The 26,647-nt window shown below is 41.6% G+C and overlaps 1 protein-coding gene and 1 long non-coding RNA gene across 3 annotated transcripts in view; one reads left to right on the top strand and one right to left on the bottom strand.

The window, feature by feature from the left end:
- Positions 1-26,647, top strand: part of ccdc141 (coiled-coil domain containing 141) — a 133,243-nt gene that overhangs the window by 72,522 nt on the left and 34,074 nt on the right. For both annotated transcript variants that reach the window (XM_087988984.1, XM_087988983.1), the window contains exons 13-17: positions 883-1,062; positions 5,313-5,438; positions 9,276-9,464; positions 16,757-16,936; positions 17,037-17,186. In XM_087988984.1, coding sequence (XP_087845110.1) covers positions 883-1,062; positions 5,313-5,438; positions 9,276-9,464; positions 16,757-16,936; positions 17,037-17,186 — 825 coding nt within the window. The remainder of the gene's footprint in view (positions 1-882; positions 1,063-5,312; positions 5,439-9,275; positions 9,465-16,756; positions 16,937-17,036; positions 17,187-26,647) is intronic.
- LOC122551508 (uncharacterized) lies at positions 5,936-17,065 on the bottom strand. The gene is made up of 3 exons (XR_006312119.2): positions 17,013-17,065; positions 7,806-8,042; positions 5,936-6,551 (listed from the first exon to the last, which is right to left on the bottom strand). It is a non-coding gene; the product is annotated as an uncharacterized LOC122551508 (long non-coding RNA).

The raw sequence follows: 26,647 nt of genomic DNA on the forward strand, positions 1-26,647 counted from the left end.
GTCTCAGGACCCTTGCTGAGTTTGTGTAGTGCATCTTGTCGATGGTGCAAGCTACTGCCACTGAATGCTGGTGTTGGAGGGAATGCATGTTTATGATTGTAATGCAAATCAAATATGCTGCTTTGTCCCAAGTGGTGTAAAGCTTGTTGAGTGTTGTTAGAACTACACTTATCAAAGCAAGTGCTGGATATTTCATCTTCTGCCTTCTAAATGGTGAACAGGTTTTGGGAGTCAGGAGGTGAGTTATTCGCTGTAGGATTCATTGCTTCTGAGTTGCTGTTCTAGCCACAGTATTTTATGGCTGGTCCAGTTCAATCTCTGGTCAGTGGTAACCCAGAGCATATTGATAGTGTGGGTAATGCTATTGAATATAAAGGGGCAATGTTTCGATTCTCTTTTATTTGATCTCATCATTTCCTGACACTTGTGTGGTGCAGTTGTAACTTGTCAGCCCGAACCTATATCTCATTCAGGTCTTGCTGCATTTAGGCATAGACTCTTCAGTGTATTCAGTTTAAGAATAACAGGAGAAGATTGTACTCTTGCTGCGTGGTGAGGATAAATCTTGTCAGTTCAAAGCTTTCATTCTATTGTTAGAAAATCCTACTGAATAAAGCTTGGACTGGTTTGATTTATTGAAGTAGCTCAAAACAGGAAGGCTTGAATTCATGATTTGCAATTCTTAGCATTCTGATACCATGCTTTAAATTAAAGTAAATTATTTATGCTGTTTTTATTAGCTTTGTCACAAAGTCTATGTATTTAAGCTGCTTGTAAGTACATACTGTCCCTATTGATGCATGCTGAGGCATTACTTGTGAAAGTACTGTTGTAATTGAATGCAATAGTTTCTTACTGAAATTTCGTTTGTTGCTTTTTCAGAGAAATGAAAGCTTGAATTTAAATTTGCAACAATCAGTAAATGTCATTGAAAATACGATTGATCAACTAAATAAGAGAAAACTTGCTCTCACAGATCAGTGGACAAATTACCAACTTGAGTTAAATCAGATACAGTCTGTCAAAAAACAATGGAAGAAATTCAAAGAACAATTTAAAAAGGTAAGATATAGTTGAATAAATCATAATTGAAATGCCGCAAACATTACTTACTAAACTTTTGCTCATTTGCAAGAAATAGCTTTCTTCAATTATTTTTACATTGGGATGTTTATTAGTGTCTGAAAATGCATTATCTCTGGAAATATAGTGGAACTGCAATAAAATTATATTTCTTTACTCCTAGCAAGTTTTGAGAATCATGGTAGCCCACAAACCCACCAACACACTAAAAGAGCAGCTAATGAACTTGAAATGAGCAAAACTAATGTCATTTACAAAATACCGTGCAAGGACTGTAACAAATGCTACATTGGACAAATAGGCAGAAAACTAACCAGCAGGATACATGAACACCAACTAGCCACAAAAAGACCTAACCCTCTCACTAGTATCCTCACATATGGATGAGGAAGGACATGACTTTGACTGGGCCAACACATCCATGGTAGGACAAGCCAAACAAAGACAGCACAAGAACTCCTAGAAGCATTGCATTCCAACTGGAACTCTATCAAAAAACACATAGAGTTAGACCCCATCTACCATCCCCTGAAAAAAGGAACAGGAAGTGACTTCACCACAGGAAATGACATCACCAAACCAAAGAAACCCAAACATATAAAGAGAAAGCAGGAATTTTCAGCATTGCTTCACCTGAGGCCCACTGAAGATGTTACCTTGTAGGGTAACGAAACATCGGGAAATGAACCTTCCAGCTCAGCGAGCAAACCTACATCCAATTCCTTTACTCCTTTGTGTATTTGCGCCTGGCCATGCTGGACTCGCACTCCTCACAAGGACTCAACCTTCCTTGCTTCATGCCTGACCTCACTCCTGCTGCTGCTGCCCCAGGTTCTTCCTGATTCCTTGCAACCTGCTCCTGTTCTCACTCCAGCCTCCCCCCGCAGCCTGTTACCGCTCCCAACCCGGCCTCCCCCGCAGGCTGTTACTGCTCTCACCCCGGCCTCCCCCTGCAGCCTGTTAAATCTCTCACACCAGCCTCCCCCTACAGTCTGTTACCTCTCTCACCCTAGCCTCCCGCTGCAGCCTGTTACTGCTCCCACCCCAGCCCCCCCGTGCAGCCTGTTACCTCTCTCACCCCGGCCTCCCCGTGCGGCCTGTTACCGCTCTCACCCCGGCCTCCCCGTGCGGCCTGTTACCTCTCTCACCCCAGCCTCCCCCTGCAGCCTGTTATCCCTCCCACCCCGGCCTCCCCCTGTCGGCCTGTTACTGCTCTCATCCCGGCCTCCCCGTACGGCCTGTTACCGCTCTCATCCCGGCCTCCCCGTACGGCCTGTTACCGCTCTCATCCCGGCCTCCCCGTACGACCTGTTACCGCTCTCATCCCGGCCTCCCCGTACGGCCTGTTACCGCTCTCATCCCGGCCTCCCCGTACGGCCTGTTACCGCTCTCATCCCGGCCTCCCCGTACGGCCTGTTACCGCTCTCATCTCAGCCTCCCCGAGTGGCCTGTTACCACTCTCACCCCGGCCTCCCCGTGCAGCCTGTTACCGCTCTCACCCCAGCCTCCCCTGCCTGCTCCCACTCTCACTGCCTGCTCCCACTCTCACTGCCAGCTCCCACTCATTGCCTGCTCCCACTCTCACTGCCTGCTCCCACTCTCACTGCCTGCTCCCACTCTCACTGCCTGCTCCCAATCTCACTGCCTGCTCCCACTCTCACTGCCTGCTCCCACTCTCACTGCCAGCTCCCAACTCACTGCCAGCTCCCACTCACTGCCAGCTCCCACTCTCACTGCCTGCTCCCACTCTCACTGCCAGCTCCCACTCACTGCCTGCTCCCACTCTCACTGCCAGCTCCCACTCACTGCCAGCTCCCACTCTCACTGCCAGCTCCCACTCTCACTGCCTGCTCCCACTCACTGCCAGCTCCCACTCTCACTGCCTGCTCCCACTCTCACTTCCAGCTCCCACTCTCACTGCCAGCTCCCACTCTCACTGCCAGCTCCCACACTGCCAGCTCCCACTCTCACTGCCAACTCCCACTCTCACTGCCTGCTCCCACTCTCACTGCCTGCTCCCACTCTCACTGCCAGCTGCGCCAGGCTGAATTTGGAGGCACAAAGAGTGTCTGACAGCTGAACCAGCCCTTGTTATACTTTGGCAGAGATACCCTGGACGATGGTCTTCCCCACTGCGCCTTAGTGGCAGCTGCCCAAAGCTTTAGTGTTTCCCTCAGCACACAGTCCTTGATGTTGGAATGGGCCAGTCTGCAACACATGGTCATAGTCAATTCTTCACACTGGACAATCAACAAGTTTTGGGCAGATCAAAGAGTGTCTTTCACTGAATTGATGGGCTTCCAGCTGCAGTCAATGTCTCCGTTTGCATCCTGGGACACAGCCTGAAGAACACAGAGTCCTGCATCATGGAGCTGCTTGGGATGAACCTCGAAAAGAACTACTGCATCTTCCTCCAAACCTCCTTGGCAAAAGCACATTCCAGGAGGAGATGTGTGACAGTCCCTTCACCAGCACATCGCTTCGAAGGCAGCGTGCTTTGGCACACAGAGGCCGCACATGCATGAAGACAAGCTATGCCCTTCTCAGCACCACACCCAGGCTACGTCTTGGTTTGTGTTGAAAAGTTCCGGAGATGAGGCATTCTGCCAAATGACTTTGGCAGTCTGCTCAGGAAAGGTGCAATGGCATCTACCCTCTCCTTTTCCCACAGGGGCTCAAGAATGCTATGTGCTGTTCCTCATGGACTGATGGTCAAAGGCATTTTTGTTTGCTAATTTTTCCATGAGGGACAGGTGATACAGAATGGTCCAACTACTTGGAGCATTCTGCAGCACCAAGGCCAGACTGATCCTTTACAACACTGCAGCAGGTAGAATGTTAGTACGTAGGGGCACTTGGTGTTTGCATACTGAGAGTGACTAGAAACACTGAAGGAATGTCAAGATGGTGTTTGAGTAAGAGGGAAATTGTTGAGGTTGTGCTGTTCCTTCCCTTGTCCTTCTAAGTGATTGCCATTGAGAGTTTACAAAGTGCTGTTGAAGAAGCCTTGATAAGTTACTATAATCCATGTTGCCGTTGATGCACACTGCTGGCCATTATACGCTGCTGATGTATGAATCAGAGGTGATGTCTGGATGTTTAAGATAGAGAATGGGTGACGAAACAAGAAGGCTCCTTTTTCCTGGCTGCTGTAGACATTCTTAAGTGCTGTTGGAGTTGCATTCATTAGGGCAAGTAAAGAGGAGCTCATCACATTCCTGGTTTATGCAGGTATATGGTGGGCAGGCTTTGAGGAAGCCGGACATGAATTATTTGCTGTAGATTTCCCAGCCACAGTATTGATGTGGCAGCTGCAGTTAAATTGCTGGTCAGTAGCCTTCCTTCAGGAGGTTAACAGTAGGGCATTCAGAGGCAGTAATGTTATTAAAAGTCAAGGGTAAATAATTAGATTTTATTTGTCGGTTTGACTCAACTATGCTTTAATGAATATATATTCATATTTACCTTTTAAAACCATTGAGGCTCATCAATATTGGGGAATAACCTTCTGACCTCATCCTCATCAATCTATCCATTGTAAATGCATCAGTCCATGACAATATTGCTGGGAGTAATCATTTCAGTATTTTCAGTCTTTTGTTAACACTGTGTACATCCTCCATAATCTTGGGTTGCACTAGCCTAGAACTAAATGGGAATAAAATAAGAACAGATCTGATAGTTCAAATCCCAATATTCATGGGATACTGTGGACAACACCAGAATTGTGTTGCATCACAACCTGTAAACTCCCAGCATATTGCTCACTCTTCCAACACCAACTTTGGAATCAATGAATAATGTAGAAGGATATGCTAGAACCAACAGCAACCATACTTGAACATGAGCTGACAACCTAAGCAAAACACAATTCAGGAGTACACAAACGCTGTACTGGAAGAACGGCTTGCTATTGCTATATGCAATCCCACTACATTCCAAAACCAGATGGTAATTTAGGCTCTCAGTCCTCCACCTACATGCTAATAAATTAGTTTATGGTCCTGGGAAGGAACAGTCTTGGCCAGCTTCTTCATTCTACTTGATTTTTGCCTCATTGCCTTTATTGTTTCTTACTGTCCTCTGGAAACTTATTAATCGTTCCATATGCAAGTATAAATGTATTTTGATATAGATTTATAGAAATTAAAGTATTGTTCAATTGCTCGTGACTTTTAGAAACTAAATGCTAACAAAAATGAAAGACCAATCTGAGTTCTTTTGTTCAGACAATTCACTGTTTGAAGATGCTGGAAAAAGACCTTACTCCACAGTTTAGAATTGACCTGGGTTGCAATCTTGGGGCTATTGTGGACCTGCAAGATAATTTCAATAAAGCAAAACCTCAATTGCAGGTAAGGAGCTCTACAATTTTAATAATTGCAAAACTAATGAGCATGACAATCCTGAAAGCGCAGAAAACCACTCTCAGACAAATCAGGAAGGTTATAGATTCAGCGATCTGTCTGTGCCAAGTTAATTGAGTTGTTAGATGTGGTGCATTTGACTTTATGTCCACAGTAGTGTTACTATCAAACAAGGAAGGGTTTCCTAATTTTCCTGTTTTTCTTCTTTTCCCACTCTTCATTTGACCGCAAAAGGGTTTTGAATTTTTAAAAGGATGATTGTTTACCAGTTTATCAAGTATGGACTTAATTCTGTGCAGAAAAAAAATAAGCCATACAGATATTCTTGAATGAAAAATATAAGGAGTTATTTTCATGCCAAAGCTCACTAAAGTAAAATTATTATAAAATGTTAAAATGTATAAATACATCCAATATTGCATTAATCACATAGAGGCTTTCCCCAAGCATGCAAAAAAGAAACACAACATGATAGAGTGTTGAATGTTAAACTTGGCTGTGTAATGAATATTGAGCATAACAGAAGTAAGATCAATTTAAAACAAAAAGAATTTCTCATTGTGCAGGTATTTGATTTTTCAACTGAACACGACAATTTCCACAAGAAAGACTGATTTCTCTTGGAGACTGATGTCGAGGTTAAATCTTCCTTTAAAATTCTCTGTTTGCAGCAAGGAGACTTTCTGGCTGGTTTTTCAAGCTATAAACAGGGCTCTAAACTTTGTGAAACATTTCAGACAAAAAGGTGCACACTCCAGTAATTTCTGACTTCTCTCTGATATTCCAAATTCAAATGTTCATGTCAAACATTGCATCACATGACCTCACTCCATGCTATTTTGACATTTGGAGGAATAAGGAGGACTGACTTGTCCCTTGCATCAGCCATTTTTTCATTGTTGGGGTGATTAGCTTTTTTAATTTCCCCAGACAATACACTTGAATGATCTATCCTCCATCTTGATGATATAGAAAGGAGTTGTTCACACCTCCAGGAGTGCCATTTCCTTGTTAGGCTCTCTGTGGACTTGCCATTGCCATCTCCAAATTGCATTGATTCAGCATCTTTTGTTTAGTAGAAGTATCTTTTTTAAAAAAGTTCTGTATGTGAGCAAGTGGATGAAATTACAAATTAACATTGCAAATAGCAGATCTTTGTGACACTATGATGAGGAAAATCATGCAAAGTCTCATTCCTAATTGGAAATTCATGTCAGTGTACATTTGATTGGGGCAAGTTGTGGACTTGTTGGGCCGAAGGGCCTGTTTCCACACTGTAAGTAATCTAAGTGGGCGGCACGGTGGCACAGTGGTTAGCACTGCTGCCTCACAGCGCCAGAGACCCGGGTTCAATTCCCGCCTCAGGCGACTGACTGTGTGGAATTTGCACATTCTCCCCGTGTCTGCGTGGGTTTCCTCCGGGTGCTCCGGTTTCCTCTCACAGTCCAAAGATGTGCAGGTCAGGTGAACTGGCCATGCTAAATTGCCCGTAGTGTTAGGTAAAGGGTAAATGTAGGGGTATGGGTGGGTTGCGCTTCGGCGGGTCGGTGTGGACTTGTTGGGCCGAAGGGCCTGTTTCCACACTGTAATGTAATCTAATGTAATCTAAAGTTTACACAATCTTTCACAATTTGGATAACCAGAATAGTGTCTAAGCTCATATATAAAGAATGGTTACAATGCCAAAGCACAGCAGAGAGGCATGGAGAAAGTGCCCTCATTCCTGATGAAGGGCTTTTGCCCGAAAGATCGATTCTCCTGCTCCTCGGATGCTGCCTGACCTGCTGTGCTTTTTCGGTACCACACTCTTGACTCATGGGGAAAGTGCTGCTGACAGTAAATTCTCACCCCCAGTGTAAGAGGTCTGAAATATGAAGAAAGATGTGTTGTGCCGTGTAATGTGGGTAAATGTACCCTTGCTAACCTTGGTCAGTTTGCAGTTATCCTTTTAACTTGGGAGAGAGACAGACAGAGGGGATAAGAGTCAAGGGAAGGGCTAACACAACTTTATTGAAAACTTTATTCAGGAAAAGCTGCATTTATCAGACTCTGAAAACAAAAATATGCTGGAAATCATAGTGGGTTAGGCAGCACCCATGGGGAGTTAACGTTTTGAGTCTAGATGACTCTTCATCATAGCAAGATTCCAGCATCTGCAGTAATTTATTCCTACATTTATCAGACTCTACTATTATACTTTAATTAAACTCTATCAATCACAGGATTCTTCAGTAAAAAGTCTTAAATCTACACTAGCTATGTACTTCCGACACGCATTTCTGAGGACTTTCTACATCCTATCCACATGTCTCTACCACTTTGTTTGAACTGCTTGTCTGAAAGGACTGGAAATACCTGTTCAATAAGCCTGGGATAGGTTGTTCCTCTGTCTATGAGGGTTGGCTGATGTTTCAAAATCTGCAGTTGTTGGTTTGGGCTTCCCCTCTCATCTAGGGCTGGTTCTGGTCTTTGGGTCATCTCACCAAGGTGGTCTCTTTGGCTCTGGTCTTTCTGATGATGTTTGCCACGAGGTACAAGGAGCTGGAGATGCCATGCAGCTTCATTACCAGTCGAAGGTTCTCTCTGGAGACTCTGTTGAAGAAGGTGCAAGAGCAGAGTGAGCTGACACTCCAGTATGCCCCATTTATCCCCAATTTAATCATCGTCATTGAAGATTCAAGTTGGAGCAGGAAGATCTAATGGAGGTCACAGAACGTGGTTATGGACCTTCAATTATCAAGTGCCATCGTTGCCTTTGGCCTCCTGCTGAGTTGAGTGTCACTAAATCTGCGTAACGTCTTTCTAACAAAGCAGCTTTACTGGGGGTGTAAATAGCAGGTTATTCTGAAACCAAGTGGTCATTAGCACCTGGCCAGGTAGTTCCAGGCCTGTCTGGTTTCAGTGGGAAGTTGATTGTCCAATGTCCACTCCAGCTCCGCAGTTTACAAATTGCAGATTCCACTGGCTTTAAACTTCGCTTCTACATTTTGAGCTTTTAACCATGCTTATGAAAAAATACTAATATTTCTGTAACAAACCTGGAAGTCATGGCTCACCTGACCACAGATGTCAGAAACTGCAATGATATAAATGAGCAAAGAACCTGTTTTAGTGACAGTGTTTGAGGGATAAATGGAAATATATTAACTACGATACCTCGAAGATTTGCTGCTGTTCTTCATAGTGGAAGGTGGATTTTTTTTTATGGCTACCCAAAAGGACAACCAGGGTCATGGTTTAACATTTCTTGACACTAGCTGAAAGCAATTTTAAATCGGCTTCAGCAAGTTTTTCTTCATAAAGTGTATGATCAATTCATGGAATTAATCCTTTTATCGAATGATGGAGGTGAAAACTCTGAAATTGTTGAAGCACCAGGTGGATGCTGCAATGGGGAGTTTTACGGCCTTTTATGGAGGATAAACTAAGATGGATTGAATTATCTTCCTCTTCCACAAATATCTTGTAATCGATTTTAGAGATTATTCCAAATGGTTAGTAGTGAAGACAGAAGTATTTTCATATATTTGGGTGTATTTATCATTTATTTTCAGGTTTTGTCATTAATTTTTGACTCATTTTGAATGAATACTAAAGTAAAATTTTGATCTGATGTCACCATGTACATCTCACATAAATTGTAAGTGATGTTATGTGTATTTAGTGAAACACAGTTTCAACATAATGCCTAAAAGCATAAGATCAAAACTTAAAACATTATGAAATTATCATCAAAGGTTAGTTTTGGGCTGTAATGTGGTAATTCACTGCAAGTTGGCATGAATTATTAATTCTGATTTGCTATTTTTATTTTTTTATCTCTAGCAGTTGAATGCTGAGGTGGAATACAGAATAGCAATAGCTGAGCTTTTGGCATTGAAAGGTGTTTCCCTAAAGGAAAGAGATGAAAAAGTCACGGAGTTACAAAATCTTCATCAACAAGTTAAGGATAAAATAAAGGAATATGAAACGATTTTTCTTAAGACAGTTAAATTTCATAAGACCATTGAAGAGGTATGTGTTCAAACTTTTAAAAATTTAACATGCCCTTGTTAAAGGTGTATGTGTACTTTTTGTTTCTGTTATTTTATCCCAGGTCTAATTTTAATGAACTCAAATGTTAGCAATTGATTACACCTTTCATATAATATAGCTTTCATATAATATATTCTATTCTAAAATGTCACCACATTTCTAATTTAACTTTTATGTTCTGAATGTTTCATTCTTTTCTTTCAGATTAGTATAGTTGCATTAAAATGTTAGTGAAATAATGCTCACAATCATAGGATAAAGAGAACTATGGAGCTATATCTTTCCATTTGAGAAATGTATCAGAAAGTAAATTATTGTAAGGAGGAGTAAAAACATGGGAATGGTTTACTTCTGCTCCTAATTTGTATGTTCATGTGTATTCTTTCATGTGATTACCCTGTTTGATGACACAATTGTTGGTGATCCTCCGGAGATCGCCTCAGTTCAAAGTAACAGCAAACACTGCTGAATCCATGTAATCCAGCTGGCTATATCTTTATGGGTTTCTTAAGAAGTTAGTGGCAACTGCTGTTGCTTTGCCACTGTGTGCAACATCCAGGCCCATGAGAATGAGCACATGCTTTCTTCTGGTGACACAGCATTTCTAATTTGGGGTAACTAAGCTTGCCACAGTTCCATGAGGAAGAGCAAAACGTAAAGCTTATAAAATATAGAATGTGCAATATATTTATGACTAATGGCATGTTAAGACACTGTCATTACTCAAAAGAGAGCAGGCCATACTGAGATCAGATGCTTATTTAGTCGACATTTAAAGTCTGAATACAATGCTTTAAGTCCTTGGATTAGGCAAGGACAGCTTGACATTGTAGTTCAGAGTAGGTCAGTAAAATTTTATTCATATTTTGGCCACTTAACAATCTCATCACTGACAACAGCATATTTTGTTTCCCCTAAAAATGACTTTTCCAACAATATCTTAGCCACCCTCCCAAGTTCCACACTCCATAACTTTATTGTCGGTATCCCAATTTGCCCCAAGTGGCAGTATCCAATTTTAAAATTCCCATTCTTTTGCAATTCTTCCTTGGCCTCAGCTCTCCCTACACTTTCTAATGTCTTTCATTCCAACAATGCTACTGGGTCCTTTTATCCCGATAGTCTCAATCCCAATTTTTAATTGTACTTTCAGTTGTTCAAGGCCAAAGTTTTGGATATTTCACCTTCTCCTTCTTAATCTGTTTCTCCCTCCTTTAAAATGCTTCATAAAATTTGCGTTGTTATCAAATTCTTGGTCATTTGCTCTAATATCTCCTTCATTGCCTTGATGTTAAAGTTTGTTAGTTAATGCTTTTGCAAAAACACTTGAGGGTGTTTTATTACACTAAAGCAAAAATGCAAATTGTTACTGTTCAACGAGGCTCATTTTTTGGATTTGCAAATCTTTGTACAAAACTACAAGTTCATTTTACTGTCTATATTTTGTTCTGAAAATTTGCAAAAGTTCTGCTACCATTACATTTACACCTCTGAAACCTTCTGCAGGAAAATATATTGACAGACCTTTGAAAAATAGGAAGATGATTCTACTTTATTGGGAGTTGGATTTTACAGGGTTTTGTGGCAGTTAGCAGGCAGCACCCAGCCTCTGGATCCTTGCATGTCCAGCTCCGAGCACAAGCACGGGTTAAAACAGAAATTCCAAAGCTGTGATCTGTCATGAACTGCTTTGGCATAGGCTGCACTGTTACCAACTCCCCACTCCCACTTACCCAACTCCTGTTCAACTCCTGTTTAACTGGGTTTTTATTGGCAATTTGAGTAACAGCTGCAGCTGTGCACTATATATAATTTTGTGGCATATTATTAAACATTACTATTAAGATTATTATTGCATTTTTAAAAGCAAATTTTGAAAAAAAACTTAGTTTTTTTCTGATATTTCAGTCTTTACATTTACCCCCTATCGATGTCTTAGTCTTTATATTCCTGGATGGTTTTTTTTTAAGTGAGCTCATTCCAGTGCAATCCATTTCCTGGCCAGCTATTTGTGAAAACTCTTTGATACAATTGACTACTTGGAGTGCTTGACATCATCACTACTGCTCTGTGCTGACAACCCCATTAAACAGCTCCACAATCATTGCACAATGAGATTGGCAGCAAGGCTTTCTTCCAGGTTAGCAGTTAAGGATTGACATTTCACCAAAGACTGCTAAGTCCAGACCATCTGTGGTAGAAAAAGTGCCACAGATCTTTGACTGTTCAAGGCAGTGGCAACGTCTATTGAATGCAGAATATGTATCTGCAAAAAACTGCAACAGTGACAATATGCCTTTTGCTGGAGTTGCTTTGGTCTTATTTTAAAACAGTGCCTGTTGTCATTTGTACAGGATCTAGTGATGCCACAGATTTTCCATCCACGTTATTGCTGTTAGCTGCTAGCATTTTGTTGCACTCATGCCAGTGAAGGGTGCATTCCCATCTGGCCTACTGAACTAAAGGAGCTTTGCAATGTTTCCTGTGGAACATAATCCAGACAACCATTCCTGCATGATCTGATTTATGACAGATGACTCTACATAAGAGGGTATTACATTCCCAAGCCTATGGAGAGCATCTGCTATACTTGTCCTGAAAAATTGAAAGCTACTTCATGTTAATGATTATTCATGGCAAATGTATTACAAGTATAAACCCGTTATAAGATGGTACAATACTTGGCATGCGGCAGACACACTGCTGATTTTCTCCCTGCACCGCAACCATTCATTGAGAGATCAAAATTTCCCATCCTGCCTAATCAAAGCAACTCACTACTTTGAAACTCTTAATACTCCATGTCCCACCACTAGCATTTCAAAAATTCACCTGAGAGTCATCTTTGACAATATCTTTTATAATGCAAAGAAGAGAGAACCACCTGAGTGTGCAAGTTCAGCCATATTGTACAGAGTAGCCAGTAAAACACCAACATGAACATTCAGTAAAGAGTGAATGTGAATGCTTCCACAATACAAAATGCCCCTAATTTCCTTATAATCACCAATGTGTGCCAAATAGGAGATGCGTCAGTAGACTGAGCTCTCTGTCTAAACTGGTCTCACCAAATAATGGTGATGCACAGGTGATTAAAGTGAAAACAATCTAAAATATTTCCAAATGAAATTTACATTTGAGAAGCACTGATTCCACCTTTGTGTTCTCAATTGGCCTTATGCGACACACAGTTCAGTTGGCAGGAAAATCATGGCTGTGTCTCAGAGCCACCCATCAGAGTCTGCTTCACCATTTAATAAGATCTGATTTTAATTTTAAATGCCTGCATATTCCAGATGATCTTTCATCCCTTTGATAATCAAGAATCTATCTACGTTTGAGGAAGATAATTCTAAAGAGACACAATCCTCTGAGACAAAATATGATTCCTCTTCCCTGCAACCCTTTATTCTTAAATTATGACCGTTGTAGATTCTCCCAAAAGAGGAACCAGCCTTTCAACATCCAGCCTGTCAAATCTCCTCAGAATTGCTGTTTTGTTTCACCATGTAAAGTTATTGTGAGATCTCTCCATATTAGTCTCTCATACACATTGCTGACACTTTAAACTTTAATTGGAATCTTGTGGATATCAGGAAGAAGAAAGAAAGCAGAAATGGCAGCCACTTTCAGTTCCATCATTGCCATGGTTAAAATTCCACCTTATGGCAGTCAGGCACCTGATCTATTCCGGCCCATGGCCATTTCTGCCAAAAGCAAGACAAAGGCAGTGGATTGATGACAGATTGAATGGAGGCAGCAAGGCACTTATAAATAAAGCTTGATTTTACCAGGTAAAATTTACAATCCTTCCAGGAGCACACAGGAAGCAGGGAGTGATGGAGGGTCACCAAAAGCAATAAGATGAAAACCCAACCAGCAAATTCAGAAGGAAAAATGCCAGGTCTGTGATCTTGTCTGCAACACGTATCCTTATACAAGCCAGAATGTGTCATGGCTGGTGACTTGGCAGAGGGCAATACCGAGGTGGTTCGCCGAGGCTGGAAGAGTATCTCCCAAGACCTAAGCCACTTGGAGCAGGACAAAGGGCAGTCAGAGCCTCAATGCAACTGAGATTTCATCTGGCCATAGGTGAAGCATTTTCAGGTTTGGGCTCACCCAGTGAGGAGGACAGTAGTCTATAGTTAGGGACACAGCTACAGGATGCAGCTGTGTAGTAGGCAGAGGAACTCCTGCAGCCAGAGAAGGCCACTGGAGCTGGGTGACTGGGCAACCAGAGCAGCCTGGCAGCAGAAGGTGCTACCCAGTTCAATAGGAAGAGCAAGGCTTGGGCTACCTTGGAATATTTGAGCACCAGTGTCTGCACAGACTGCACTTTTTCAATGAAGTCCTAGTGGAACTGTGGGGAACAGCGGACGAAGAATTGAGACTACCGGGGAATGGCAGATACCCAGGTCCTTTTGCTTTTCAGACAAGATTGGCTGTCAAATTCTATGCCAAGAGATTGACCCAGAAATCATCTCTAAGTCAGCATCTCATCTGCATAAATGAGGGTCATGGATACCATGAGATTTGGACTGATCAATATACTATGGTAATCAGGCTGAGAAGACAGTCCAGTTCAGGGCCACGTCTGGATTTTCCCAAGTGCAGGAGTCCATTGATTACACTCAACATAGCTTCAAGTTTCCGTCCTCACTGTAGCCTTTGCGAATAATAAGTATTTTTACTTGATAGCCTGGTTGTGTGTGACCACAGTGATTTCAGCATACGTGTGCAAGGTTTCCAGAAAGCTGCTACAGCACCCATGTCCTTAATTAATCCCAACTGAACTGCCTCAGCTCTTCAAACCACCTGAACATCTTTATGCCTGGATCCTGGGGATACGGGCTAATTAGTAAAGTCGTGACATCTGAGCTCAGTATGCAACCCCACACACAGGCAGAAGCCATATATAACTGCTGTCTCATGATTATATAGGCCTGCTACCAATGCCTCAGTAGATGTGGAAGCCTCAGAGGTATTCCTCCATGAATGTCAGCTACTGAGCACTGTACAACCTGACATTCTATGGGAAGTAGCATTGGACCCGGAGAAAAACACCAAGTGAGCCACATCCCTATAGGAGGAGGAGGAGGAGGATCATCATTTTCACATGCCAGAAATGTGGAGTCACACATGTCATGGATGAACTCCTCCATTGCTTTTGTATGGGGATTACATTGCCTCTGGAACTGGAACCAGGTCTTCACACTTTTCATGCATCACCTCGGGTTTCTGCTACCTTGCAAATGGCACCTGAGCCTTACCATCTGTAAGGAAAGGAGCATCATTGAGCATCTCCTACATTTCTCCAAAGGGTGTGGATACCACTGACTCCACTAGCCATCTAGAATAAATTGTGCCTACCAGTCTAAACACGTAACAGAGCCCATTGATATCTGTGTGCCTATCTGTATTGGTGAAGAACGCACAGAAATGATGTGACCGTGTCTTCCATTGTTGTTCCATCCTCTGAGCTTTCTGATGTGGCTGTATCACTGGCCTATCCCTCATTTGCTGCTAGACTGAGTGGGAATATTAAAGTGAAGTATTTGGTTCTTCAACCAGCCTCTCATTAATGAGGGGCATGCAGTGGTGGTGCAGGTCAGAGCAATGGATCAAAGTCTTTTGGAAAACTGCATTCTTTACACCTGCTTCATTCTGTGACATGCTGTCCTGCAGAGACTCAGGCCGCATGGCCTCCTCCTCCTCAATTAGTTTCACTACGTTGATAACAGTTGGTTGTTGATGTACCCTGACATTCCAAGAATATTTGTCCTGCAAGCAGAAACATAGAAAATGCCACTGCTGTCTTGTGCTGCCTATGTGCTGTTCACTCTAAGCCACTGTAAATGTATCGTGTGCCAAGGTGAGGGGGCCATTCAGCCATCATAATGCAGGACATAATGAATTGCTTTTGCCCGAAACATCAATTCTCCTGCTCCTCAGATGCTGCCTGACCTGCTGTGCTTTTCCAGCACTACACTCTCGACAGCCATCATAATGCAGGATTCATCCATGGATCTGAGCATGGGTCTTGGATACAGGTTGACTGAGTGCTAACACTGGCGCTTGATGCAGCCCTATTCATGGCCTCTGATTTCAATGGACACTTTTCATTCAATACAAGATTCACAGATGCCAACTTCTAACATCATTAACTATTGGAGACCACATCTAGTCATTCAGTAACCTTCTGCACTATAATCCAGGCCTTGTCACCAACTCATCGGTCACCCTGTTTCTGCCATTTCTAGCCATGTCTTCTTGGTTATGACTGAGAGCCTCTTCCCCAGTCTTCTGACAAAAATACTTGCAGCTGTTCACCGACAGCTTTCACAAAACTGTCGTGGGAGGCATCACTGAAGTTTGAGATGATCTTTTCATGCATCCCAGGATTTCCTCATCTTTCCATCTCCCTTATAAAAATCTTATTGATTCTGAATTAAGGAGCTTTTCCTGTCTGTGTCAAATTGGTTCTACTTTGGGCAGGGGGTGATGCTAAAGTATGAAAATCATCAGGTCTCACTCTTTGAGCTATTGGCAGCAAAATTATGTTATTTCATTTATGGTCCATGGGAGGCCCCAACCTCACCTTTCTCTCTCTCTCTCCACCCATCACCTTGTTAAATATCAAATGTCAGTCTTCGATCCAAGTAATAACATCATAATAATTAGATTAGTTATATTTCCAAATTGTTATTACTAATATTTCTTGCTTTCTCGGTTAGTCTCTCATATTCTCCATAGATTTGATATTACCCAAAGCTCTGCTGCCCAAATCCCAATTCAATAAAGTCTATTCATTCATCTTGTGCTCATTAACCTACAGTGGTTCCCAATTAAGCAAAACTCACCTTTTAATATTCTCATACTTAATTTCAAATCTATCGATGGTCTCTCCCCTCATTATTACTGCAATTTTCTCCAGACAAGTATTCCTCCGACACATTAACAGTCCTCTAATTCTAACCTGTTGAGCATCCCATAGTTTTGTTACTGCATTATTGGAGACTGTACTTTCACCTGCTCATGCTGTAATTCCTTCCATACATCCCTCTGCCTCCCTACCTTGGGTTCCTTGGGTTTAAGATATTACAACCTACCTCGCTGACCAAGGCTTTGCACAAACATTTCCTTATGTGACTTTACTTTTTTTCTCGAACTGCTCCAGTGAATTACCTTTGGTATCTTTTATTACATTACAGGTGGTGTTTTATGTATAAGTTGTTTATGTAGTGATTTTTGTTATCACTTAAAAATTTCAGCTTGAGGACATGATGAAGGTCGGAGAGCTGGGATATCCAGAACTGTTAACAATATCCGACAGTAGCAGAGAAGCAAAGATGCAACTTAGTCACCATCGAGAAAAACAGTCACATGTGAGCCATTTGTATAAATTGTCCCTCACATTAGCAATGGATATCATCTCCATTACTCAGCATTCTGTGAGTTAATTTTAGATTGTACAGAAAATTTTCCATTTTGACACATATAAGGGTATCTTAACTCTAGGTGGCTTACCTTTGATCATTTTCTTTTGAGTAGAGATTCATTGAGGCTTCAGTGGATTCCCTGCAGCACAAAGTGAAAGCTTTAGAGAGTGAGAGTGCACAGTGGAGTGCAAAGGCAGATCAATATGGAGAAAAACTGGAAACAAATTTGCATTATTGTACCATGAAAGAAGAAATAAATGAGGTTAGTACAAAAAACGGAGTTTTGAAAAATAAAATCAGTTGGTTTAAGACATCATTGTGATGGATGAGGAGTTTGCAGATTGCCAAACCTGACGAATTTTCACTTTACTTAAACCTGCAAACTTCTGTCACTAAAGTTAAGCATCTTGGACTGCTCTTCTTTCCATATAACTGATATTTGCATTGTTCTGTCAGCTGATGACTGTTTTTAAAGTTATATGGAAAGCCTTGAGAAAGGAAATTCATGGTACTGTTTAAAGACTGATTTTAAAAGGGTATCTTTATCATTCTAACATTAAAGTGGGGGTATTGGTTCTTGCAGAGCTCATATTCTGGGTGGAAAGCAGGCAAAAGGAAGCAGTTTAAGGACCAACATGTCATATATGAATTGTGCCTGTACGAGCACTAGACCATCCAAATATTCTTGATGGCCACTTGAAGCTAAAATTAGACCCCCTTGATATATGAACGTAGAAGCTTAATACCTGATTAAGCTTCTTTTAAAGAAATTCATTGGCACTAAAACATTCATTGTTTCGGTTCCTAACAAGGCTTATCCATTCGTTCTTAAAAAGACTGCTGAGAACTGTTACCAACAAAAGAAGTTTTTATTTGAAGTTTACCTTTCTGTGGAGCCAGAGAGATTGCGAGTACATGCCTTGGATGCACAGCTTTATTTGGCCCATGGCAACTGGTTCTCGTTTACAACATTCCCACTCTCCCAGATCACATCCCATTTCTCTCCTGAGTACCAAGCTGCATTCTCTACCTACTTCCTGTCTGTGTATTGGTGTGCCTCTGACCCTCCCAAGACTATTTATATGTGAATGTCCAACTTAAAGCAGTGTGTAATGTACATGGGCTGGTATCAGCAAACACAGCCATGTTTCTTGTTGAACTATACCTGATGTTAATACTCAAGTCAAGTTGCCATAGTCCTACCAGATTGTAGGGCTGCTTTCTCATTAGAAAGAGATGACTGGTGGTGATTTAACCTGAGAGCCACTACACCTCAGGCAAGGGGGATTGAGAAGGAGAGTTCTTCATGGTAACTTTAGCCATTGTGAGGATTGAATCCATGTTGTCGGGATCACATTGCTTCGCAAACCAGCCATCCAGCCAACTGAGCTAAACCAACTACCCCTGATGTTGAAGCTACTGAGCAGGACATTATAAGCTGTCCAGAATTCAATATTCCACTGAAAATTTAAGACACTGGCATTAGAGTGACATTACTGCTTACCTGGGAGGCTTATTACATAATCAACAACAAACTGTATCATTACATCTTCCCACTATGCCACATCTTCCAGTTTGTAACCAAAATCACTCCCGTAACATCAGGGACTGAAAATTTAACTAAAGATATTCTCGTTAAAACTAAACATGTTTACCACACCACCATCTTACCCAAAGGCCACTTTTCCAGATATAAATATTGAGGAGATCTCACAATTTCTCCTTGAATTGTTCATTCAGACTGATACAGGAGAACAATTGAAGGAAAGTTGGCCTGGAATCATGCTGTCAGGTGCTGAACTGAAGAGAATAGGAATCATAACAATATTCCAATGAACATAGCACTGAGAACACTGATGTCAGCCAGAATGTGTGTCAAGCTGAAGACAGAGGGATACACATCAAGAGGGTACAATTTCTGCTTGACAGGACACCAACATTAATTTTGTAGGGGCTCATGATTACAGTTAACTAATATCACCAGTTGACCATTTGTAAGCAATATTCACTTGATTTATTGAGTTTGTTAAGAAGCAGCAGTTTAAAAATGACACATTATTTATTTTGACAAAGAAATAAATGACCAATGATGAATGAGAATGTTGTACTAATCCAGAAACTGTCCTGGAGAATTGTCCCTTATGATTTGAAATGGTGGGGTACTCGTTCCTGATATTTTGCAGGCTTTAGTTCACAGATTTTATGGTAGCCATCTTTATTCTTGTGATAATAATAACCGTGCCATTCTCCCAAAGACCGCATTAATGAGGGAGCAGTGTGGCACTCGATGGATTTTGGACATCAATTCAGTTGAACTTTATGACTGAGTATTCTTGTGACCTTTCCTTGTTTTCATATACTGAAAATGTGTTGCTGGAAAAGCGCAGCAGGTCAGGCAGCATCCAAGGAGCAGGAGAATTGACGCATAATGCCCGAAACGTCGATTCTCCTATCCTTGGATGCTGCCTGACCTGCTGCGCTTTTCCAGCAACACATTTTCAGCTCTGATCTCCAGCATCTGCAGTCCTCACTTTCTCCTTGTTTTCATATACGAGAGATTTACTTTGTGTTCATAGAATACTACAGAAACACAATTAAATGAGGAAATAGGAAACAGTATGGAATACTAAAACAATTCAGTTTTGAAGGGGACCCCAAATTCCAACAGACACTTTTATCACTTTCACAATACCTATTGTGAAAAGAAGATCTGACGGTAAAAGACCACTGAATGACAAAATTACAGCTTTGAAGAAGAGCTGAAGATTACCATTGTTCAATTACAATAGCAGGAAAGCAATATCTTGAGATTCCTGCCCCATATTTTCAATTCTTTGACAAAGAGATGAGTGAGCGACTAGGAAGGCAATGGATTTCATTTCTTCAAAGAATGCGCTCAAGGAGTGTGAAGAATCAATGAAAATTCTTCAGACATTGCTGCTTTTGACTGAAAGATTCGCAGTCAGTGCTGTTGGGATTGCAACTGGAACTGTCACAAAGTGTGCTCAGCAAAATAATGACCTAACGAATGTATGAATTGCCTCTTGTCACATCTGAGAGTGTCTCTAGGCAGAGTTTTCTCAGCTCTCATATGAGACTAGAGTATTATTCTCATGCTGAAAAACATCTTTGCTCATGTAGAGCTTTCTGTACCTGGTACTCTTATACAAACTCAGTGTGATACCTCATAAAGCTGAAAGTACTTGAACTTCCATCACTACTTCATGATGTAGTGCTTTCTCATTAGCATTGCTAATCATTCAAACTAGCCTCACTTCATTAGTTAAAGGATTCAGCTTTCTCTAATCAAGAAAAGTGTCAGAGGAATCTTGACACACTGCATCATGGTTAGGGTTAGGAAAATATGACATAGATCTCTAAGAAGAAGTGGGCCTTTCAGGCCATCGAAGTCTGCTGTGCTGGTGGTGGGATAGGGGAGAGGTAGTGGGGTGATAAGAGGTTACTGCAGACTCTCCTTCTGGAAATGACTTAACTAACCCAATTCGTGAGAGTTTGCACTACTGACCAAATTCTTGGAAAAGCTGAGAAAATTCCTCCAAAGATCATCCAGTCATCTTGACATAGAACTTCAATAGCGCTTCAGTGGGACATCTTCCAAAATACCATCCAGTCTTTAGATTAGATTACATTACAGTGTGGAAACAGGCCCTTCGGCCCAACAAGTCCACACTGACCCGCCGAAGCGAAACCCACCCATACCCCTACATTTACCCCTTACCTAACACTACGGGCAATTTAGCATGGCCAATTCACCTGACCCTGCACATCTTTGGACTGTGGGAGGAAACCGGAGCACCCGGAGGAAACCCACGCAGACACGGGGAGAACGTGCAAACTCCACACAGTCAGTCGCCTGAGGCGGGAATTGAACCCGGGTCTCAGGCGCTGTGAGGCAGCAGTGCTAACCCCTGTGACACCATGCCGCCCACGGGTAAAAGACACATCTTTCTGAACAGGCTAAAAAATAGCCTCATAATTGAATGTAACAACCACCTGAGCATGGCAGTTCATAACTGAATGGATTATAGGTTATTGGCTGAAATCATCAAACACCCAAAAGCATCTTGCTGATATGGAGAGCACTACACCAAATAGAGAGAGACGGCGTGCAGTGATAATATCACAGCACCATAACTCCAGAGGTCCAAGCTAATTTTCTGAGAACATGGGTTCTAAAAACGTGACACCAAGTCATAAAATCTGGAATTTAAAAGCTAGCCTCAGTAATGATAAACATGAACCGTCTGGTTCACTAATATTCTTTAGGGAAGAAAATTTACCATCCTTCCCAAGATCAGCATACATTTGACATCACAATATACTGCAATGAGTTGACTCTGCACTGCTCAGTGAAAAGGCTTAACAAGCCATTTAGTATAAGGCCAATGAAGGATGGACAATAAATGTTGGCCTTATCAGTGACACTCGTATAAGAACTAATAGCAAGAGGAGGCAATTCAGCCCCTCAAGCGTGTTCCACCATTTGGTACGACCGTGGCTAATCTGATCTTGGTGTCAACTCCACTTTCCTATCCATGCTCTATATTTCTTCAACCCATTACTAGTTAAAACTCTGTCTACCTCCTCCTTAAATTTACTACAAGTCTCAACATCCACACATTCTGGGATAGGAGAAAGTGAGGAATGCAGATACTGGAGATCAGAGTTGAGTGTGGTGCTGGAAAGCACAACAGCTCAGGCAGCATCCAAGCTCGGAGCAGGAGAATCGACGTTTCTCACCTTCCATCCCACCAGCTTACGCATACATCGCATCATCCTCTGCCACTTCCGCCACCTACAAACGGACCCCACCACCAGAGACATATTTCCGACTCACCCCTATCAGCATTCCGAAGAGATCATTCCCTCCACAACTCCCTTGTCAGGTCCATGCCCCACCCCTCACCAACTCACAGCCCACCCCTGCACCTTCCCCTGCCACTGTAGGAAGTGCAAAACCTGCGCCCACACCACTTCCCCTCACCTCCATCCAAGCCCCAAAGGGTCCTTCCACATCTGACAGAAATTTACCTGTACCTCCACCAATGTTATCAACTGTATCCATTGCACCCGATGTAGTCTCCTCTACATCGGGGAGATAGGAGGCCTGCTTGCGGATCTTTTCAGAGAACATCTCTGAGACACCCACACCAATCAATCCCACTACCCCATAGCTAAACACTTCATTCTGCCTCCCACTCCATCAAGAACATGCAGGTCCTGGGCCTCCTCCATCACCAAACCCTTACCATCTGATGTCTGGAGGAAGAACGCCTCATATTCCACCTTGGACCCTGCAACCACACGGGATCAATGTGGATTTCAACAGTTTCCTCATTTCCCTCCCACCCACATTATCCCAGTCCCAAGCCTCAACTCGGCATTGCCCTCTAGACCCATCCATCACCTTTCCCACCTATCCGGTCCACCCTCCTCTTCGACATATCACCTTCTCCCTCATCTTCATCTACCTATCGCTTTCTCAGCTTCCTTCCCCCCCTCTCCCTCCCACCCCCCACCCGCCTCCCATTTATCTCTCAGCCCCACAAGCCTCATTCCTAATGAAGCGCTTATGTCCGAAACATCGATTCTCCTGCTCCTCGGATGCTGCCTGACCTGCTGTGCTTTTTCAGAATCACAGTCTCGACACATTCTGGGGTAGTGAATTCTGCAGATTCTCAACCCTATGAGAAAAGTAATTTTTCCTCATCTCTGTTTTAAATCTGCTGGTGTTTATCCTAAAACAATATCCTCTCATTCTAGATTGCCTAATTTGATGAAATATCTTTTTTATGTCTGCTTTGTCTATCCCCATTAGCATCTTATATACCTCAGTTAGATATCCATTCATTCTTCTAAACTCAAAGTATGGGCCTAAACTGCTCAATCTCTCTTCATAAGATAAACTCTTCATCTTTGGAGTCAATTAATTGAGCCTCCTCTAAACTGCCTCCAATGCAACTACAAACCCTCCTCCAGCAAGGAGACCAACATTCTATGCAGTACTCCAGGTGTGGTCTCACTAATATCTTGTACAGTTGCAGCAATACTTCCCTGCTTTTATATTCTATTCCTTTAGAAATGAATGTAAAAATTCAATTTACCTTCCTTATTACCTGTTTTATTTGCGTCCTGTTTTGTTTTGTGATTCATGCACAAGGACACCAGGGTTCCCATGCGCCAAAGCACTTTAAATGTTCTATCCATTTAGATAATACATTGCCTTTCTATTGCTCTGACCAAAATGGATAACCTCAGACTTATCTGCATGAAAATTAATCTACCAAATTTTGGCCCATTCATCTAAGTTATCCATAAAAAAATTATAAATTTCTTGTTTCTTCATTGCAACCTATATTCTGCTTATTTTAGTATCATCTAACGTATTTTCTATCCCTGTAAATTATTAAATAATTGAGAAACAAAAGATCCAATTACATAAAAACCTAATGACTTAGCAAGCGTTTGGTTTGGTTCCTGAAAACCTCTTAAAGCTCTCAAACTACTTTACCGATTTAAGATTTGGAGATGCTGGTGTTGGACTGGGGTGTCCAAAGTTAAAAATCACACAACACCAGGTTATAGTCCAACAGGTTTAATTGGAAGCACACTAGCTTTTGGAGCGACGCTCCTTCATCAGGTGGTAGTGGACTTCCACCTGATGAAGGAGCGTCGCTCCGAAAGCTAGTGTGCTTCCAATTAAACCTGTTGGACTCTCACCTGGTGTTGTGTGATTTTAACCGATTTAAGTAAGTGTCACTTCGGTCCAGCTTAGAGCTGGAGGCTAACACCTCCAAGAGTCTCGATCTCATCGAAGATCTCGTGTAAAGCTACTTTATGCTGGGAGACAGTACAGTTATGATTAAACCTGAATCAAGGAATAATTTGGTATTAAAAATATTAACATTTAAAGCAACTGGCCAAGAACCTTGATTTGGTCATGAACCTCAATGTGATCTAGAAAGTACTTCTTACTGTTCAACCTGCTGCAAGTTCCCACATTGTGGGGGTGATCTCTCAAATTATTCTGAAAAGACAACCTTACTTTTCAAAGTTGCTGATAGTTATTAAATCTGTCACACAGCGAACATTTGACTCTCCCATTGAACAGTCCTGTCACTTCTAAAGCTTGTTTCCACCATCATACCACCGTCAAAATCTGGTTTCCGGCCTCTCCTTCAATTGTTGGTGGGATTTCCATTGGACGATGTGGACATCTTTCAGCCTGGCCAACCCATTGGCTCAGATTAAGCCTTGAAATTGTATTAGTGTGAATCCACATGATGTGCTTTTCACTTAGCCTGCATAGTATGCTGGGTGGTTTGCTCTAACATTGAGATTTTATTAGAACAAATCTATATTTTTGCCTTTACATTGACAAATGAGTTTATGCAATATAGAACAATGTCCAATGGCATATCTGTATAAAGCATTAATAAAGGAATCTGTCAATTTCCCTGGCTGATGACACCTCTGATTGGATTGGACATATTCAATAGTCAAGTTCCTCTTTGGGCTCAAATAAGGATTAAACACCACTAAGACTGAAAACCTACTGAGACAAATTGGATAAATAAAAACCAAAAGAACTACTGTCTATCAGAAACAAAAACAGAAGTTGCTGGAAAAGCTCAGAGTTCTGAGGAAGGGTCAATGGACCCAAAATATTAACTTTGATTCCTCTTCACAGATGCTGCCAGACCTGTTGAGCTTTTCTAGTACTTTCTGTTTTTGAGACTTTATGGGTACCTTACTGTCAGCAGCAGGTGGAGACCCTACCTGCAAAGTGTGTCTTCAACTCCCATATGTATGCCTTTGAAAGCATCTGAGGGCTGTAGAAGAGATGGGGACTGTTTGGCTGGGCTGATTGTGCTGCACTTTCAGCGTATATTTTGCTGCATCTCACCTTGCTAAGTCTTTAACTACTTCATTGCACTTTGGATAAGTGTTCAAATGCTTCATCTCACTTCAAAAAAGTCACCAATTTGTTCTTTTTGTGAAATCTTCTGAGAATCTTCTTGCTTTGTAATTCAACATTGCCTCATGATTCGTTAGGTTTTTCTGAACAAACACTTCCTGAGACTAGTGTGTTCATTGCTGTCACCATGTTTGATCACTCTCCTGTAGGGGATCTTCATGTATTGATATAAGGTGAGGCCTGACCTCTTAGTAAATATTGGAAGTATTTACTGTCGCATTGTACATGATAATGCTATGGAGCAGAAGACTGAGCAGTATCAGGTCCATCTTCTGACTGGAACTTTAACTCAGTGACATCCCGTTTTCTTCATCGTCCCATTTCCATAATCAGCAAACCCCAACAAGACAAGAATTTCCTTAAATATCTGGAAGAACTAAAGCAACATGTAGGAAATTTTAGTTATCTGTGTTTTCAAGCTAAAATTAATTTGTTGGGAGTAGAAGTTCACATTTCCCAGCAAGTGTTGCAATAAAAGCAGAATAAACTTGGAAAAATTAGTTCAATGTCAAAGAAACTCAGTACCAACTCAGTGACTGTGTGTTTCACTGTTTATATGCTCTAAAAGATCCACACAAACTGACTTACCTTTTATGTGGCTGAATCTTGTTTTATAATTCTTATTTGAAGGACCTTGGGATGTTTCTTTACATTAAAAGAGCCAAATGAATTTAAATTCTTATTTTTATTGTTAGTTTTGACTTCCATGTGAAAGGGAGAAATAATTTGAAAAGTATTAAGATGCTAGGAGTGAGGAAACTGTAGGATTTTTCTTGACGTAGGAAATGGAGAGTCGTAGAGTCGTGGAAATCCCTACAGTGCAAAAAGAGGCCATTCGGCCTATTGAGTCTGCATCGACCCTCTGAAGAGCATCCCACCCAGACCTAGCCCCCAACTCCATCCCGTAACCCAGCATTTCCCATGCCTAATCCACCTGGCCTGCACATCTCTGGCTACTATGGGGCAATTTAGCGTGACCAATAACCTAACCTGCACATCTTTGGACTGTTGTGATAATCAGTCAGTGTTAGGTTCATAACCTGTAACTGGCATTTTGTGTAAGAGCTTCAAGACCTTGAAACAACCTTGCAGTGACACCACAGAGTTGCACATCACATAAAACTCTCTGTGGAACACTCACATGAGTGCATGGACATGAACAAATAAACAAGATAGATTACTCTTCACCTAATGTAACTATAGGGTAGAATCAGGTGTATCTATGAAACAAATGAGCACCTTAGGCTTATATCCATTGGCGGTTAGACGAATGAGGAGTGATCTTCTTGAAACATATCAGATCAAGCCCTTCCAGGCATCCATCTCTTGTTTGTAATGTTCTTAAGAATGAACAAGCAACATGTGTTGAATGAACTTTCTCATATAGAGATCTGATCCAGGCCAAACAAATTAATATTTAATTTAGTACAAGCATGAGATATTGTTCAGCCATTCGTATTTTGTTGTCTAGTTCTCTGAATATTGTCATTCCAGTATATTTTGAATTTTCATTCACATACTATCAATTGTTACCACAAAAATATTATATTTTAGATTCAGGTTCAGTATGAATAAATGACAAAATATGATCAAGTTAGATGATCTTTTACAAAAACTTAGAAGTCTTTAGTTGTGCATTTAAAGATTTGCCAGCATTCAACTTGAGTACTTATATGTGCTTTAGACAAAGAAATGGGAATTTGCAGTTTTAAATTATAGTGTAA

The sequence above is a fragment of the Chiloscyllium plagiosum genome, unplaced genomic scaffold (genome assembly GCF_037043375.1).
Source record: "Chiloscyllium plagiosum isolate Xiang-an unplaced genomic scaffold, Cpla_swu_hap1 HiC_scaffold_7, whole genome shotgun sequence".
Taxonomy (NCBI): domain Eukaryota; kingdom Metazoa; phylum Chordata; class Chondrichthyes; order Orectolobiformes; family Hemiscylliidae; genus Chiloscyllium; species Chiloscyllium plagiosum.